The sequence below is a fragment of the Vigna unguiculata genome, chromosome 9 (genome assembly GCF_037176805.1).
Source record: "Vigna unguiculata cultivar grain cowpea cultivar isolate G323 ecotype 2 chromosome 9, ASM3717680v1, whole genome shotgun sequence".
Lineage (NCBI taxonomy): Eukaryota > Viridiplantae > Streptophyta > Magnoliopsida > Fabales > Fabaceae > Vigna > Vigna unguiculata.
The window spans coordinates 12,733,969-12,749,841 of NC_140800.1; the positions used below are offsets into that span (position 1 = coordinate 12,733,969).

The window sequence follows — 15,873 nt, forward strand, 5'->3', positions numbered from 1 at the left end:
ATCGAAACCAAAGGTCCACTCTTCCAAACACACTTATATTTATATGAGTGGCACCTGTGCAACAAGAAAGCGGTTCAACCAGCCATTTTATTCTTCCACACACACTTTTTCTTCTCTCTTTTCTTCCGCCATGCCCAAACTCACTTTCTTCTCTTCTAAACACTTCTTGGTCTTATCTCTCGCCTTGAACGTTAGTCTCATACTCAGATTAATCGTCCACGAAGGAGAAGAACCCCACAACCATTCTTGTTTCGGACCACAAACAACAGGGGCATCCATTGCAAGAACCAATTCCAACATGCTTATATCATCATCATCATCCTCCAATTCAACAACTTGCACAACAGGAAGTGGGAGTAGAGTGATCAACCTCGACCAGTAAGCAAAGACTTTACTACATAATATATGTTTTACTAGTTTTAGTTTTTTTTCTCGTATATGATGTGTTGGTTAAGGTTTATTATAACTTGCAATATGTTGGTTGTTTGAGTGAGTAAGCAACCTTTGACGTTTCAAGATACTTGGAACATGTTTTTAGACATTTTTCAAGTTGTCAAGCTAAAGGGTTAAGAAATTTTATTGATAAGTAAAAAGTAATGAGTCGAAGGTAACCAGAGACCAAATACTTGTTGTGGATGGAAGATTATTTGGCGTTAGATGGTTGAAAATTTTCGATTCTACTGTCATTTTCTGCTACCACTTTTGTTTGTTTGTTGGTAGCTATGACTGAGTCTTGCGTCTTTGGTCCTGTTCTTTGCGTTCTGCTATAGCTATTGTTACCCGAGAAGACAGAGACAACTCATCTTCTCTAACGTGACTTGCTCATACCAAAAATGTCAGGAATATAGCAGCAGAGACACAGTACACAAACAAATTTGTTTCATTATATATATTTTTTTATTATTTTATACTTGTAGCAGAAAATTGAGAGATTATTTATATAATTTAAACGAGTAGTGTAAATAAATTGGAATTAAATTAACAGAGAAATTCCACAGAAGTTATTAATTAATAGGTGTTCAAATGAATGGAACTATTTGGATTCAAATGTTTTTATAAATGTTTGAATAACCAGGTTAAACTTATTCAATTGTTTTTTCAACAAAGTTTAAGTTTTTTTTTTTTTTTTTTAAGAGTTCCGTGCTATTCATCATGTGCTAAATTCTCACATAGTTTAGTTAAGTTCTACTAATTTTCTTAGTAAATTAGAAGTTGCCGAAGTTGTTTGGAACAACATGGAACTCAGTGTTATTATGTTTTTTTATCGGAGATAGCTGAGGATTAGCACGGTTTTCAAATGTGATGTATCACGTTTCCAAATATATCACGGATTTTATCAGTCAACGTTTTTCTCACAGATTTTGCAATAACGTCAAGTTAATTGTCTTAAATCATTTAATAATTTCTTCAACACCGAAAACTGAGTTTAAAGTTCCTTAATTTCTAAGTTAGATCAAGACGTTGCTGATATTTTGATTGTATGTTTTTTCAAACATATTTTACTGCTAAATGTTGGATCCTGTCATCTTCCTAAGTGTGTTTCATGTTCGATGTAAGAAAAGAAAAAAAAAAATTCATTTTTATCATGCACAACGCAATGCTCAACACAAGGGTTATGATTTAGTTAGAAAAAGTAGAGTCCCATTTTTATGTTAGAAGTGGTAGCCAAGTAGAAGAGTCTAACTTTAGCACCATTGGCGGGGTCCTCATTGACATTGTCTAACCCAATAATTATCTACATTAACCTCTTAAATTTTATCATTTTTTATTCAAAAATCATTTCTCTCTTCTAACAAATTATTCTTTTCCTAAGAGACACTCACTATTGCTATAATAGTATATTTGATTAGGGGAAATACAAAAGTGATGACATAATTGCAAACTAAAGTCAATTTTAAAGGACACCCATTCCAACTCAACTATTCAATTTGTAAGAACCCTTGTCTTTTACTTCTAAAACAACTATTTTTAAATCAACAAACTGTTCCAACATTTTAACCAAGAAACATTTGATATCCAACTAATTTTCCTCCCACCGAGTCACGCCATTTTAAGGTACTGTTTTCTATCACATGGTCTTGAGTTATATTCACTGTTTTTTCATAAACTCAAAAATTCTGCTACATGTCATAGAAAAAAATGGATCAAAAATTTCTTCTTTAAAACACACTTATTTCTAAAAGTGTTTATCTTTATTTTGCCTTTGAAAACCCACCATTTTTTTTTAAATGCTATGATATAATAGTGTTCGTTGGTAGTTGGAAGAACAGGAAAAAAGAAGTTGGTGGGGTCACATAGGCACTGCATAAAGACACTCTTTCGGCCGTGGCCATAACATAACACTATGTGGAAGCGCTTATTTTCTTTGGTTCTCTGAGTGAGTGAGAAGACATTTTTTAAGCTTTTTTTTTTTGGCTCAAACGTGATTCGCTGAATTGCAGAAGCAAGGTTTGAGTTGGACCCTTTGGAATCTGGATCTAAACATGTCAACTACATTGTGGGTCCTCCGAAATTGGAAATCCAACTCCAACATATTTTGTCCCCTTCACTCTTCATTTCTGCATGCTTCACATTCATTCATGTAATGCTAAATGCATACATTTACCCTTATATTTTCAACCCATCAAATCATTGCTTTGGCTAATGCAGTTTTATGATTACTTTTTCCATAACCTTTACACGTGCACATTCATCACTTACTAATTTCAATGCCCTTTCCTCAACTTGTTCATTGCCCCTTCTTTACCTAATTTGTGGAAGAAACAAAATCATTACTATGCCTTAATTTACTCAAAAGAAATTTTATGATGGGATTTGTGTCTACATGTGAGAGCAGTTAGTTAAATGTATCTGTCTAGGTTCATTATATCTTTGAAGTCCTATACTTTTTTTTTCTGGTTTCACTGTACTTTTACTCTTCTCATTATTCTCACTTTCGTAAATTGAATAGAAATAGATAAGAAGAATGCATATGAAATACAAAAAAAAGTCATAAAATTAATAGATTGAAATTTCTCGGTTTCCATAAAAGAATTCTCAACATGATTTAAAATATTTGTTAATGGGTGGACATGATGATAATGCATGTTTTATAGTTCATGACATTATAGAAGGTATGCAATTTTTTTATTGTGAGATGTTTGTTCATTGTGGGACATGAAGATGGTGCATGATCTGGGTAGTTTCTGCTGAGCTGTGTGATGCATTAAAATAAAGATTGAAAATTATATGAAACTGAGATTTTGTGCAGTGGAGACCCGAGAGTGTACGAGAGATTTTGGAGACAAAGTGGTGAGAAGAGCACGATCATAATCCCGGGGTGGCAATCGATGAGTTATTTTTCTGATGTGACCAACATTTGCTGGTTTTTGGAGGCAGAGTTTGCAAGGGAAGTGGTGAGGTTGCACACGGTGGTGGGAAATGCTGTGACAGAAGGGAGACACATTGTGGTTGGCACAGGTTCTTCTCAGCTTTTTCTGGCTGCTCTCTATGCTCTTTCCCCTACTGATGCACCTGAACCAATCAGTGTTGTCTGTGCCACACCCTACTACTCAGTGAGTAAAAACTATATTTTAATCATGTTTTAGTTTAGTTTATGATTGAACCAAAATATAAAATTAGGTGTATACTCTGTTTTGTCTAGAATTAATAGACAAGAAGATTTCTAAGATATTGTAAAAGTATTCTTTAGTAAAAGTGCATGCATATGAAGTGTTTGATTAAAGAACAGCAAGGTCATTCTTGAATCTGTTTCTGATACAGCTTCTGTGATGTAAAAGCAATGCTCTTGTACTAATTACCACATACAGCTTGTGTTATAAAATAGACAGTGGTTGACCACTTTTTTATATATAGTGAAGCAATTATTGCATGCTCCAAGGAACTTAAAACAGTGTACTAAGTCAAGATTTTTTTGTTGGTTGTTGATGATGAACCATAGACATTTATTGTGACAGTTGGAAATCAATAAACATTAAGCAATTGAGTTAACTGTGTCTGAGATTCTTCTGAATGAAACACTTACTGGTTATAGCATTCAATGTGTTCCTACCATTTCTTAGGTATCTGTACTCTGCAATTAATTTCCTTCCTTACTGGTACTGTCTTAAGATCATATCATAATATACTTTATGTATTTAAAACAGAAAAATAAAAAACTTCTGTTCAATTCTTTAATAACTGTTGTAATCACAGTTGACAAAAATTGATTTTTTTCCTTGTTAATCCTTCCATGTTTATCTTATCAGTATGTTCTGTTTTTCCTACACTCGTAATTTTTCACATCTGCAACTGATCACATGACACTCGGTACTTTTGTCCAACTGTGGCATGTGCGGAACTGTCAGTAAAGTAGTTTTGATTTGAAAATCTTAACATTCATTCAATTGATGAACAAAAAAAGTGTGATATGGCTTCATTACTAATTATGGTTGACCCCATTAATCACACTATATACTGCAAAGAAACAAATTATACACAGATTTTAGACAAGGTGACACACATTTTAGTTACATCACATGGTTCTGACTTTCATTATGGTGAGGTTTACCTGGAAAATTTTGCAGTGACACGTTATTTAGTTTGAGTAATTGATGGTTTGACATGAAATTGACGAGTGAACTAACTAAGTAACTACTTGCAGTCGTACCCATCAATGACGAATCACCTGAAATCAGGACTGTACCAATGGGGTGGTGATGCAGAAAGTTTTGAGAAAGAGGGTCCCTACATTGAGCTGGTTACTTCTCCCAATAATCCTGATGGACATGCAAGAATATCTAAGGTCAACAGAAGCCAGGGATTTTTGGTCCATGACCTTGCCTATTACTGGCCACAGTACACTCCAATATCAGCACCTGCAGATCATGATCTTACCCTTTTCACTGTTTCAAAAAGTACTGGCCATGCTGGAATGCGCATAGGGTAAGTTCACCCATATCATAAACGCTACCTTTTTCTACACTCCTCAATTATTTTCTCTTTCACAACAATTGTACAACCTTCATTGGATGTTTCTTGAATTACTGTTCTACAAAAATTGGAATTTTACTTTCCTAACCTGCACAATGCTTTGATGTAAATCTTCAGTTTTTTTCTTTTTTTCTTTTATCGGCAATGTTAGATGTTAATATGGAGAATGTTAGTTGTTAATATGTTAGCGGAGGAGTTGAATCTGCAATATCTTTCACTTTCTTTTTTAAACTAACCTTATAACTTTTGAGTGTTTATAGGATAGAGTTGAACTCACGGTCTATCTCACCCTTCCTTCCAATTTTATTACTACACGAACCTTATAACTCTGATGTAAATCTTCAGTAACCAGATTATCAAAATTAAACTCTTAATTATCATTAGAAAACAATACAAATTCACAATCAACATATGTGTAACTTATTTAAATACATGTCTTTTATCACTCTTTTTAAGACTTGTTTAAATTTTTTGTTAAAAAGTATTAACATATGTGAAACCAAATATGTTAGTAATTAATCTAGAAGTATGGCTAGTTGGACTGGAACCATTTTGGTTTCCTGAAAAGTGTTTGATGTATAAAAAATAAAGTAAAGAATTATTATTTTTTTCTTAATTAGCAATGTTAGTTATTAGTATTTTGTTAATAGGGAAGTTGAATTCATAACCTCTCCTACACTTCCTTACAAATCCACCATGTCAACTTTATATGCGTGTTAATAGAAGTTAAACTCATAATCTCTCTCACTCTCCCTTCCAGTTTTAATACTAAATCAACCTTATAACTCCAAGTAAAGAAAGATGAATCAAATTCGTAGAATGCACATTAATTTTTGTAATTTGTGTAGGTGGGCACTTGTGAAAGACAAAGAGGTGGCAAAGAAAATGACAAAATTCATAGAGCTGAACACAATTGGAGTGTCTAAGGATTCTCAACTCAGGGCAGCTAAGGTTTTAAGGGCAGTTTCTGACAGCTGGGAACAAGGAAACCCCCAAGAGGGGGAGTCATTCTTCAAGTTCAGCCACAAACTCATGGCAAACAGGTGGAAGCAACTTAGACTAGTGGTGGAGCATAGTGACTTATTCAGTTTGCCTAAATTTTCACCAGCATTCTGCACTTTTTTCAAAGAGGTCTTGGAGCCTCAACCAGGTACTTACTTGCTCTATTGATCACAAATTTGATTTCATGCGTTCATATTTCTTCTTTTTCAGTTACTTGTCTAGTGATTTTGTTTGTGCTCAACTTTTAAGAAAAGTGTTTCAGTAATCAACTTCAAGTTACATATAAAAACTTATATTGTTTTTGTTTTATGCATGTTTGATGATTTGACAGCTTTTGTGTGGTTAAAGTGTGAGGGAAACGTTGAAGATTGCGAAAGCTTCCTTCGAGCACACAACATCTTAACTAGAAGTGGAAAACACTTTGGGGTTAGCCCAAAATACGTAAGAATTAGCATGTTGGATACTGATGAAAATTTTAGCCACTTTCTAGAGAGGCTTTCTTCCATAAAATCGTGATTGGGAAAATTTGCTTCTGGGTAATGTTTGTATGATAATTAGAAGTGTTAGTTTTCTGTATGATGGAGAGTGAAACACCGAAATGCAATTTTGCTCCTTCATTTCTATCCTTCTCTTTTGCTGCATAATTATTTCATCATGTCATGGCTCTTTCTCTGTTTAATAATAATTGTACCAAAATAGTCCAATTCTTTTAGTATAAATACATTATCTGATTCTACTTTTGGACCAAATGAAGATGTACATGACACGAAAAACATTATAAGATTAACATAGTTTAACAAAGTTATCTTGTATAATTTCTTCAATTTTTGAACTTGTGTGTACCAGTTGGTTTTAACTTGAGGAGAAGTAACTATAATGTTTTTTTTTTTTCATTCTCTGTCCTAATCGTTCGTTTAGGAAAACTAGTAATCCAAGTCAGAAGAAGCTATTGATCCTACTAGTTACACCCCAACTTTTAATATCTGCACTCTCCTTTTGTTTGCTTTATTTAAAATGACATATTTCCCTTCTTTTAAAAACACTCTTATCTTCTTGCACTCTTGTTAATATTTCACATGCCTTTCTATGCTTTTACCCAATCTCGTTAACAGTACTTCTGGTACAATATAGATTAATTGAAATTAATTATGTTTCACTCCAACAAAGTTAAAATAATTTTCATTCTCTCAACATCATCTTTTGTTTTTTTTTTTAGTCAAACTTTGATGAGGAAGGTCTCGTTAAAAATAACTTCTTTCAGAACCACTATTTTGTGTGTTTCTTACATTCTGAAAAGTAATTTACTAAATACAGATAATATTAATGTTCTGGAAAGTGATACTAAAAAATGTTAAGAAAATAAAAATGTTTTTTGAAAAGTATGGTCCAAAATGTAAAAAGGAAAAGTGTTTATGAAATATTTTTTAAAATACTCTCTTTATAGTCCAAAATATACTTTTTGGTACACACTTTTTTCTTTTAATATTTTGGAAAGTACTTTTTTAAACTTTTCTTTCATTTTCATGTTTCCAAAAGCATTTTCATAATGTTAAAGAAAAAGAAAACTATCATGAAATGTTAATTTTTGTCCAAGAAATGCACTCCGAAATGTAAAAATAGAAAATTGTGTTCTATCAACTAATTTTCGAATTAATCTTCTAATATTTCAAAATGTATTTTTGTTAGTACATTTTATTTTTTTAATATTATGAAAAACATTTATAGTTATTAAGTGTTTTCCCGAACATGAATCAAGAAAGTGAAAATAAGACTACATCATTGTAAATAAATGAATTAAAATGGACGTGCATTTAGCTATAGAGGGGAGTGTAAACAGAAGAAGACTCAATTCTATTCAAGTGAACTCTTTAATCTTATTTAATTCAAGGAGGCTTCTCCCAACACCTCCAAAGACTTCTACTGCACCCCAAAGATTAATTGTGCAATCCATTTTGCCTCTCTAACTTAAGTAGGTAAAAGTAATTAAAATAATTACTGTGTTAGGTGAACTGAGAGTTGTATTTTGTTCTTATGCTGCACCCCTCGAGAAGCCACTTTCATTGTTTGATGTTTTCAGAACCTCTACGACTTTCGCTCTCAACTGCGTTTTGAAATTTTGCACTTCGATTGTTTGGGTTGCATCATTCAGGTTTATCGAAACGTTATTCCGTTATCCACTTGTTTAAGTTTTATCTTTTTAAGGTATCTAAGTTATTGTTTCACATCCATTATCCATGCTTCCGATATACTCAAAATGCTGATGAGATGCATGCATTTTTATAGTTCAACTTTGTATATATTAACTCATTTTATACGTTAACCTTTGTATATACTGAATGCATTTTGTATATATTGAATGCATGGTTGTGAATTTGGGTTTCAAAAGATGTTGATAGATGATGACATGGAAAAGCAAACAAAAAAACATACACCGACTTCTGACATCCAGTTGTGTCCAAAAATAGATTTGGAAATCCGCTTCAAAATTAAACAAATTTCGATATCCGATTTTTCAGAAAATGAATTTGGATATCAACTTTATCTTGTTACAGGTTTCCACATTTGTCATAATAAATATTTTCAAGTATTAAATTTGTAAGTTATTTATATTTTGTGATTTATTATATATTTATTTAATTTATATATTTTTATGGTTTCAAACTTCTAAAAATTAAATATTTTGTTAAGTCTTTAATTCTTAATTTTGATTTTTTTTTGAATTTATTTTTAATACAAACCAAATTTCGGTGATGATGGTAACAAAAATTTCATTTTATACGAACTAGAATTTGAAATCTGATTCGTATTTTGTTTTAATTATTTTTTTGATATTTTGAAATGCTTTGTAATTATTTTGTTAATTGTATAGCTTTAGGTATAATATTTTATTTATTTAACGTATTTGTTTTATATTTGTATTTTTAATTTTATTAATTAGTTTAAAACCATAATTATTTTTTTAATTTAATTTTAAATATTTTTTTAATAAATTTTATTTTTATTTTATTTATTTAATATTTATTGTTTTATTAATATTTTTTATGTTTTGTTTATTTTTTAAAGTTTTTTTTATTGTGTATCATATAATTCTTTATATGTAATGTAATTTTTTATTTTTCAATTTTTTAAAAAAGTTAAAACTTTTTATTCATTTATAATTAGTTTATATTTTTATTGTGTATCATATAATTCTTTATATGTAATGTAATAAAAATAAATAAATAAAAACTCAAGTTCAGAACTAAAAAACAATAAATATGAATAAAATATATTATAAAAACAATTAAACAATAAATTAATAATATTAATCAAATTAAAATTAAATCTTATATGTCAAAAAATAATAAATAAATGAAAATAACTTGAAAATAATTAAATAAAATTAATCTAAAGGCAAATATTTTAAACAAAAATTTATCATTATTAATTAAAAATTAACAAAGTAAAAATAACTACAAAAATTAAAATAATAAAATTTTATTTAATCTACTTATATAAAATATAAATAATCTAAAGTTAAATAATTAATACATAAATTATAAAATAATTAAAATTAAATCTTATAAACAAATCAAATAAAAAATAAGAAAATTAAAATCAACAATCAGACTAAGAATGTCGGTTTAAAAAAAACGGATTTAGATTTTCGTTAAAGGACTTAATCGGGCTTCGGATGTTGGTACACAATTCCATAATCGAGCTTCAAATGCTAGTATAAAAGGAAAACAAATTTCGAATTCCGTTAAATCACTTAACCGGACTTCAAATGCCGATACACAATTCCAAATTCGTTAGGCACTGTTCACCAGGTTTCGAAAGCTGGTTAACGATTTTACCAGGTTTCGAACTATGGTCTGTGACCCAAATCCATTTTTTCCTTGTACACGCTCTTTGAACTGATGCTACACATACTATATGTTTTCCATTTTATAGACATCATATATAACACATGATAGAATCAAAGTTCAACAATAACCATATTCATTCATATTTACATATACATTCAAATATTCAAAGTAAATAGAAGAATAATGCATACCATGGATGCTACTCTTGAGAAAAACAAAGAATTTGTTGCTTCCTTGCAAATTTCATGAGTGCAACAGATTTGTAGCGATTACCTTCTGCGGGTGTGGGTGTGGATTTCGTCGGTGCAACACGGGCACAACCTACCTTTTGTGTGGGTGTGGGTATCAATGCAAAGGGCCTCCAATATACAGTAGTAGCAGCGAATTTCAAATTGGGAATGAGTTTCAAATTTCGTAGTGTGAGTGGAGAACTTCTCTTTAATAACGAGAAAGTGAAGGAGGCATGTTAAAAAGTGTTGGGGGTGTGAGGTCAATTGAAGAACTCGTGATTTTACAATAGAGGCACAAAGAATCTTTTTTTTTTAACTTTTACCGCTGAATGATCAAAGGGTTCAAAGGGGTATTATAGGAAATTTAAATTTTTTTGGAGTGTAGTAGAACTCTTTGGAGGTGTAAGGAGAAGCCCTCTTAATCCAAAATACTGACAGACAGTAGCTGGTTTTACAGTTTTGGATTGAGGACCAAATTATTTGAGAATGTACAACGATATGTGAGACCACAATGTATAGATTACTAAAAATGTAATGAGTTTACACTCTTATTCAATCACAAACCCCTATATATAAATATTAAAATTAGATATTTTGCATAAAAAATTGAACACGTTTACGATAATACTTCTTATTTATTTCTTTTTGTCTTTTTTTAATCTGTTTGTCTTCGTTCTAATGGGATTTTGATATGCCCAAGTCTGGTTTCTTTGCCCGCCATTTGGTATTGGTCTAGGTTAAGACCCAAATGTAATAAAAAATGGGTTTTCTTTTTTTCTTGCAACTCCATAATTTCAATTTAGGAAACATTTCAGAACAAATTTTCTGAAAAATTTGGAACATGCTTTTCAAAACAAGAACAAATTAAATTTATTTGAAACTAGCTTTTTGGAACAAAATGTCAAAAAGAAATTTACACCATATGTGATTAGACACAATTTTACATGTTATTTAGGTTACTAGATAGTGTAGTGGTCGCAAACGAAGTAAAGAGAAAAAAAGAGGAGTGCATAATAGTAGAAGTTGACTTTGAAAAAACATATGATTAAGTTAATTAGGAGTTCCTCATATGTATAATGGAGATGTTAGGGTTCTGTTACAAATGGGTCAAATGGATTTGGGGATGTTTAGAATCATCATCTATTTTTGTCCTAGTAAATCAGAGTCCAACAAAGGAATTTAAACTTTCTAAAGAGCTTAGACAAGAGGATCCTCTAACCCCATTCTTGTTCCTTATTGTGGCCGAAGAACTAGTTGGGGTAGTTAGACTAGTTGAGATCAAAAGACTTTTGGAAAGGATAAAATTTGGTAACAAATAAATTATGATTAGTATGTTACAATTCTCTAATAGTACTATAATTGTGGCTAAAACTAAGTTAAAAAATATTATGGTTATAAAGAGCATCCTAACATGTTTTGAATTAACATCAAGACTTAAAGTTAATTTTCACAAAAGCAAGTTAGTCAGCATATGATTTCAACAAAGGAGCTTGAACAATTTTCTTTTGTATTAAATTGTGGAATCATGAATATGCCATTCAAGTATTTAGGCATCCAATAGGAGGAACCATAGAAGGAAAGATTTTTTGCTGGATATGATATCAAAAATTAGGAAAAGGTTATCCATATGGAAAGGTAGGCATATTTCATTCGTAGGAAGAGTAACCTTAATAAAATTTGTATTGTCAACCATCCCCTTATATTATTTATCAATATTCAAAATGCCTTTGGTTGTGGGAAAAATTATTAGAAGAATTTATAGAGAGTTTCTATGGGGTGATGGGTGTGAAGGTAAGAAAATTGCATAGGTTAAGTGGGAAGTGATATGTAGAACAAAGAAAGAAGGTGGCTTAAGGGTAAAGGATTTGAAATTGTTTTATATAGCGCTACTTGGAAAATGGAAGTGGAGACTTAGTATAGATGTTTCAGGTCTATGGAAAGAAGTTTTGGTCGCAAAATATAGGTCATGGAGGGAAATAGATCATGCAAAAGATGGCTACCATGATTCGTTATGGTGGAGAGATATTAAGAGAGCGTGTGGGGAGGGAAAGGAAGGAAATTGGTTTAATAAAAATATTATATGGAGAAGAGGTAAGGGAAACAAAATAATGTTTTGGGATGATAAGTGATTAGATGAAACTCCTTTAATGGTAAGATTTGAGAAACTATATTTGAACTCCATCATAAAAGAAACCACCTTAGATGAGGTTGAATTTTGGGTGGAGGAAAATTGGATTTGGAATTTACCATGGAGAAGACAATGGTTTGAATGAGAAAAGACTTTGGTGGATATGTTGATGCAAGCTATAGAGGAAAAGACATTTTTTAGAGATAGATTGGATGGGAAGATTTGCAATGCAGTGCAATCAACATATACAATCTTAACAAAATGATCTATAAGGGAGGTAGATTTTTGCTTTGATAAATTTTGGAAAATCAAAGTTTTAGCATCTATAACACCCCTGACGAATATTACTTAATAAAAGAATTTATAATTGAAAATAAGTTCAATTGTCTGATTTTATTTCTAAAAGGCGAAAAAATTTAAAAATCATTAAGAGCGCCTAAAGCTAAAATCCATAATTCACCATTATATTATTAAAGGTTCCAACATTCTAAAATTGACTTAAAGAAAATACAAAATATTTCAAATCATGTATCTTTAACAAGATTTCTCAAGCTAGCCCTCACTTTGGCTCTATGCCTTGCCATCATTACTTGGAATAATATTTGCTCCCGTGTGACATGTTACACGATCATCACTAAACATAAATAGAAAGGGTGAGCTTAAAATAGAATAAAATATGTGCAGACCACATGAATACCTCACCTAAAAGAATTAACTTCACTAGACTATATTCACACACACTTAAAGACCTTATAACACAAGGTAATTGTAACCATAACCTCATAACCTATATGAGGCTAACCCATCCAATCATATCATGCACATACTCGACCATGATCTTAGGGATTCCATATGCTTCCACGAACCTTCCCGTTCGTGGTCAAGCTCTACGACCCTCCCTGCTCATAGTCCCACTATATGAACTTCCCTGCAAATAGTCCACCTCTACGAACTTCTCCACTTGTAGTCTAACCTTTACGAACCTCCTCACTCGTAGTCCAACACGCGTGAACACATCTTGTTATGAACCTCCCCGCTCATATCAGCCTTAAGTGTTAGCACGGAACATACGAATACCTCACCTAAAAGAATAAAATATGTGCACACCACATGAATACCTCACCTAAAAGAATTAACTTCACTAGACTATACTCAAACACTTAAAGACCTTATAACACAAGGTAATTGCAACCATAACCTCATAATCTATATGAGGCTAACCCACCCAATCATATCATGCACATACTCGACCATGATCTTAGGGATTCCATATGCTTCCACGAACCTGCCCGTTCGTGGTCCAACTCTACCACCCTCCCCACTCATAGTCCCACTCTATGAACTTCCATGCAAGTAGTCCACCTCTACGAACTTCTCCACTTGTAGTCTAACCTTTACGAACCTCCTCACTCGTAGTCCAACACGCGTGAACACATCTTGTTATGAACCTCCCCGCTCATATCAGCCTCAAGTGTGAGCACGGAACATACGAACCTCCCCGCTCGTATCCCCACACAAGAGTACATTCAGTACGAACCTCCTCGTCTGTATCCATCATGCGTTTCCAACTCCATTACGAACCTCCCAGCTCGTAATCCATCCAAGCATATCCTAGAATAAAACCATCATCATAAGGCATGTAACACACATCACAATGCAACCTGCCACTGCACTATTGCTTGGCCCAGCCAGGTGAAGTTGCAACGCAGACCACTTGGCGGTTCCAATGCACCGCTAGGCGCCACACTTCACAGGCCCCTCCCTGTTTGTAGTTATCACCTAGCGGTCCAATCCACATGACCAAACACTATTAGTAATGCGTATTTTTATTGGTTTTTACATTCCAACCTATTTTTTGGCACATCAATCATCACAAGCACACTTCCAAAATATCAATGCACGTTCATATCATTCTCCATGACTAAAATTACCCTATCATACCTCATATGCTTAAATCCCATACATATTCATATGTATTCACCAACTTAAAACCATGACAATACTTGAGTTTCACCAAGAGTACATAATACTTATAGGAATCTATAGGGCAACAACCAAATCATGCATACAATCATATACAATATTCAAGGTTTCAAACAGTGCCTGTAAGAGTCCCTTTTTTATTCCAATGCTTCTCACCAAAACCAATATTTAGCCCTCTACATGATCATGCACCCATACATGGACCCACATTAGTAGCAACTGTAATCAAACAAGAGATTTATCATGCTCTTTAGAGACTTTGAACCAGCAATCCTATTAAGACTTATAATTCATGCAACTCATAATATTATCTCAGACATCACCTACTCTAATCCATTGTTCCAATAACTCAAGTAGTTCAAGTGTAATGTTATTTCATGTTCATAACTCACACATTAGACACACCACTACATAATTTCACACATTTTATCATCATACCATTTTCATGATTAAGAATGTACCCCAATAGGACCCCAACTCGCTGCCAAAACATAGCCAACCAAATGGCTGTTGGACATTGTCTATCGCCTAGCAGCAAGCATGTACTACCAAGCGGTGCATCAATTTCTTGGTAAAACCCAAATTTCGTTGCACCTACGAAAAACCCTAAAACCCCCAAATTCAATCCATTCATCTAATTTCTTATATATACAATTAAACAAGATTTCATACTATACGTATAATCCATTTAAACTCAAAGACATATGTTATAACAACAATTTCTAATATGGAATTCATGCTTTTAACTCATCCCCAAGCCTAACCTTAACCCTCATTCTTGTTCATGCAATAATTCACCCAAATGTCCATACGAAATAGCATTTCAATATTTCACATCTAAAATCACTCAACCAGAACGAAGAGAGTCAATCCAGAGAATCAACATTGCTCCCACACCATCAAAATGTAGAAACCGAATCACAGAGATCGCGTAGCCTGGCGGGCCTTGTGTGCCGCCATGCGATTTTTGGGCAAAACCTAGAATTGTTCATCTTGCCTCCTGTGTCGCCTAATGGTTTCTGGGTAGAAACCTAGAAACGCAAAATTCAGCAATGAAAGTGAATGAAGAAGGCACACATGGGTTCAATAAAATCACAAAAGCATCAAAACATATAAGATAGCACATAAAGCAACTGCCCTTACCTAGATTTCCCACTCTAATTCCACCACTAAGAACTCTCACTAACCCTTTTTCCTCTATTTAGGTCACAATTCAATGGTCTCAAAGTATTCGCTCTGCTACCACACAACCCTCTCTTTTAGACTCTCCACAAAACGTCACAAAAATAATAAAACATGAAAGGGGACTCTTTAGCGCTAAGCAAGGTTTAAAGTCACATCCATCCATTTATCAAACATATGCACAACCAACAAGCAAATATATGTTTCATGACAATCACACATCCATGCAAAAGTAAAATAATATATTAAAACCTCATATTAATGGCATCCGTTCAAATCCAAGTCCTCTCAACACCGCTAACATGCTCAACCACTTAAGCTATCATTACTCCTTATCATAATCTTTTGTATTAATTAATATATAGATTCTTTTACTCTCCTTTTTATTAAGTAAATATTTATTTATTTAATTATTTTTCCTATGTCTTACACCATTCGCACAATACTTTAAGTGGAGAGTCATAATAAATCGGGTGGCTACAAAGGATAACTTAGTGATTAGAGGTGTGTTGTAGAATGTAAAACTTGT

At 32.5% G+C, this 15,873-nt stretch overlaps 1 protein-coding gene across 1 annotated transcript; it reads left to right on the forward strand.

Moving 5' to 3' along the window:
- On the forward strand, positions 1-6,596 carry LOC114162124 (tryptophan aminotransferase-related protein 2-like). Its single transcript, XM_028045905.2, has 5 exons — positions 1-378; positions 3,251-3,554; positions 4,643-4,923; positions 5,820-6,121; positions 6,305-6,596. Exons 1-5 carry the CDS (start codon positions 44-46, stop codon positions 6,487-6,489), a joined length of 1,407 nt encoding a protein of 468 aa, XP_027901706.2. The 5' UTR covers positions 1-43; the 3' UTR covers positions 6,490-6,596.
- Positions 6,597-15,873: the final 9,277 nt, after the last annotated feature.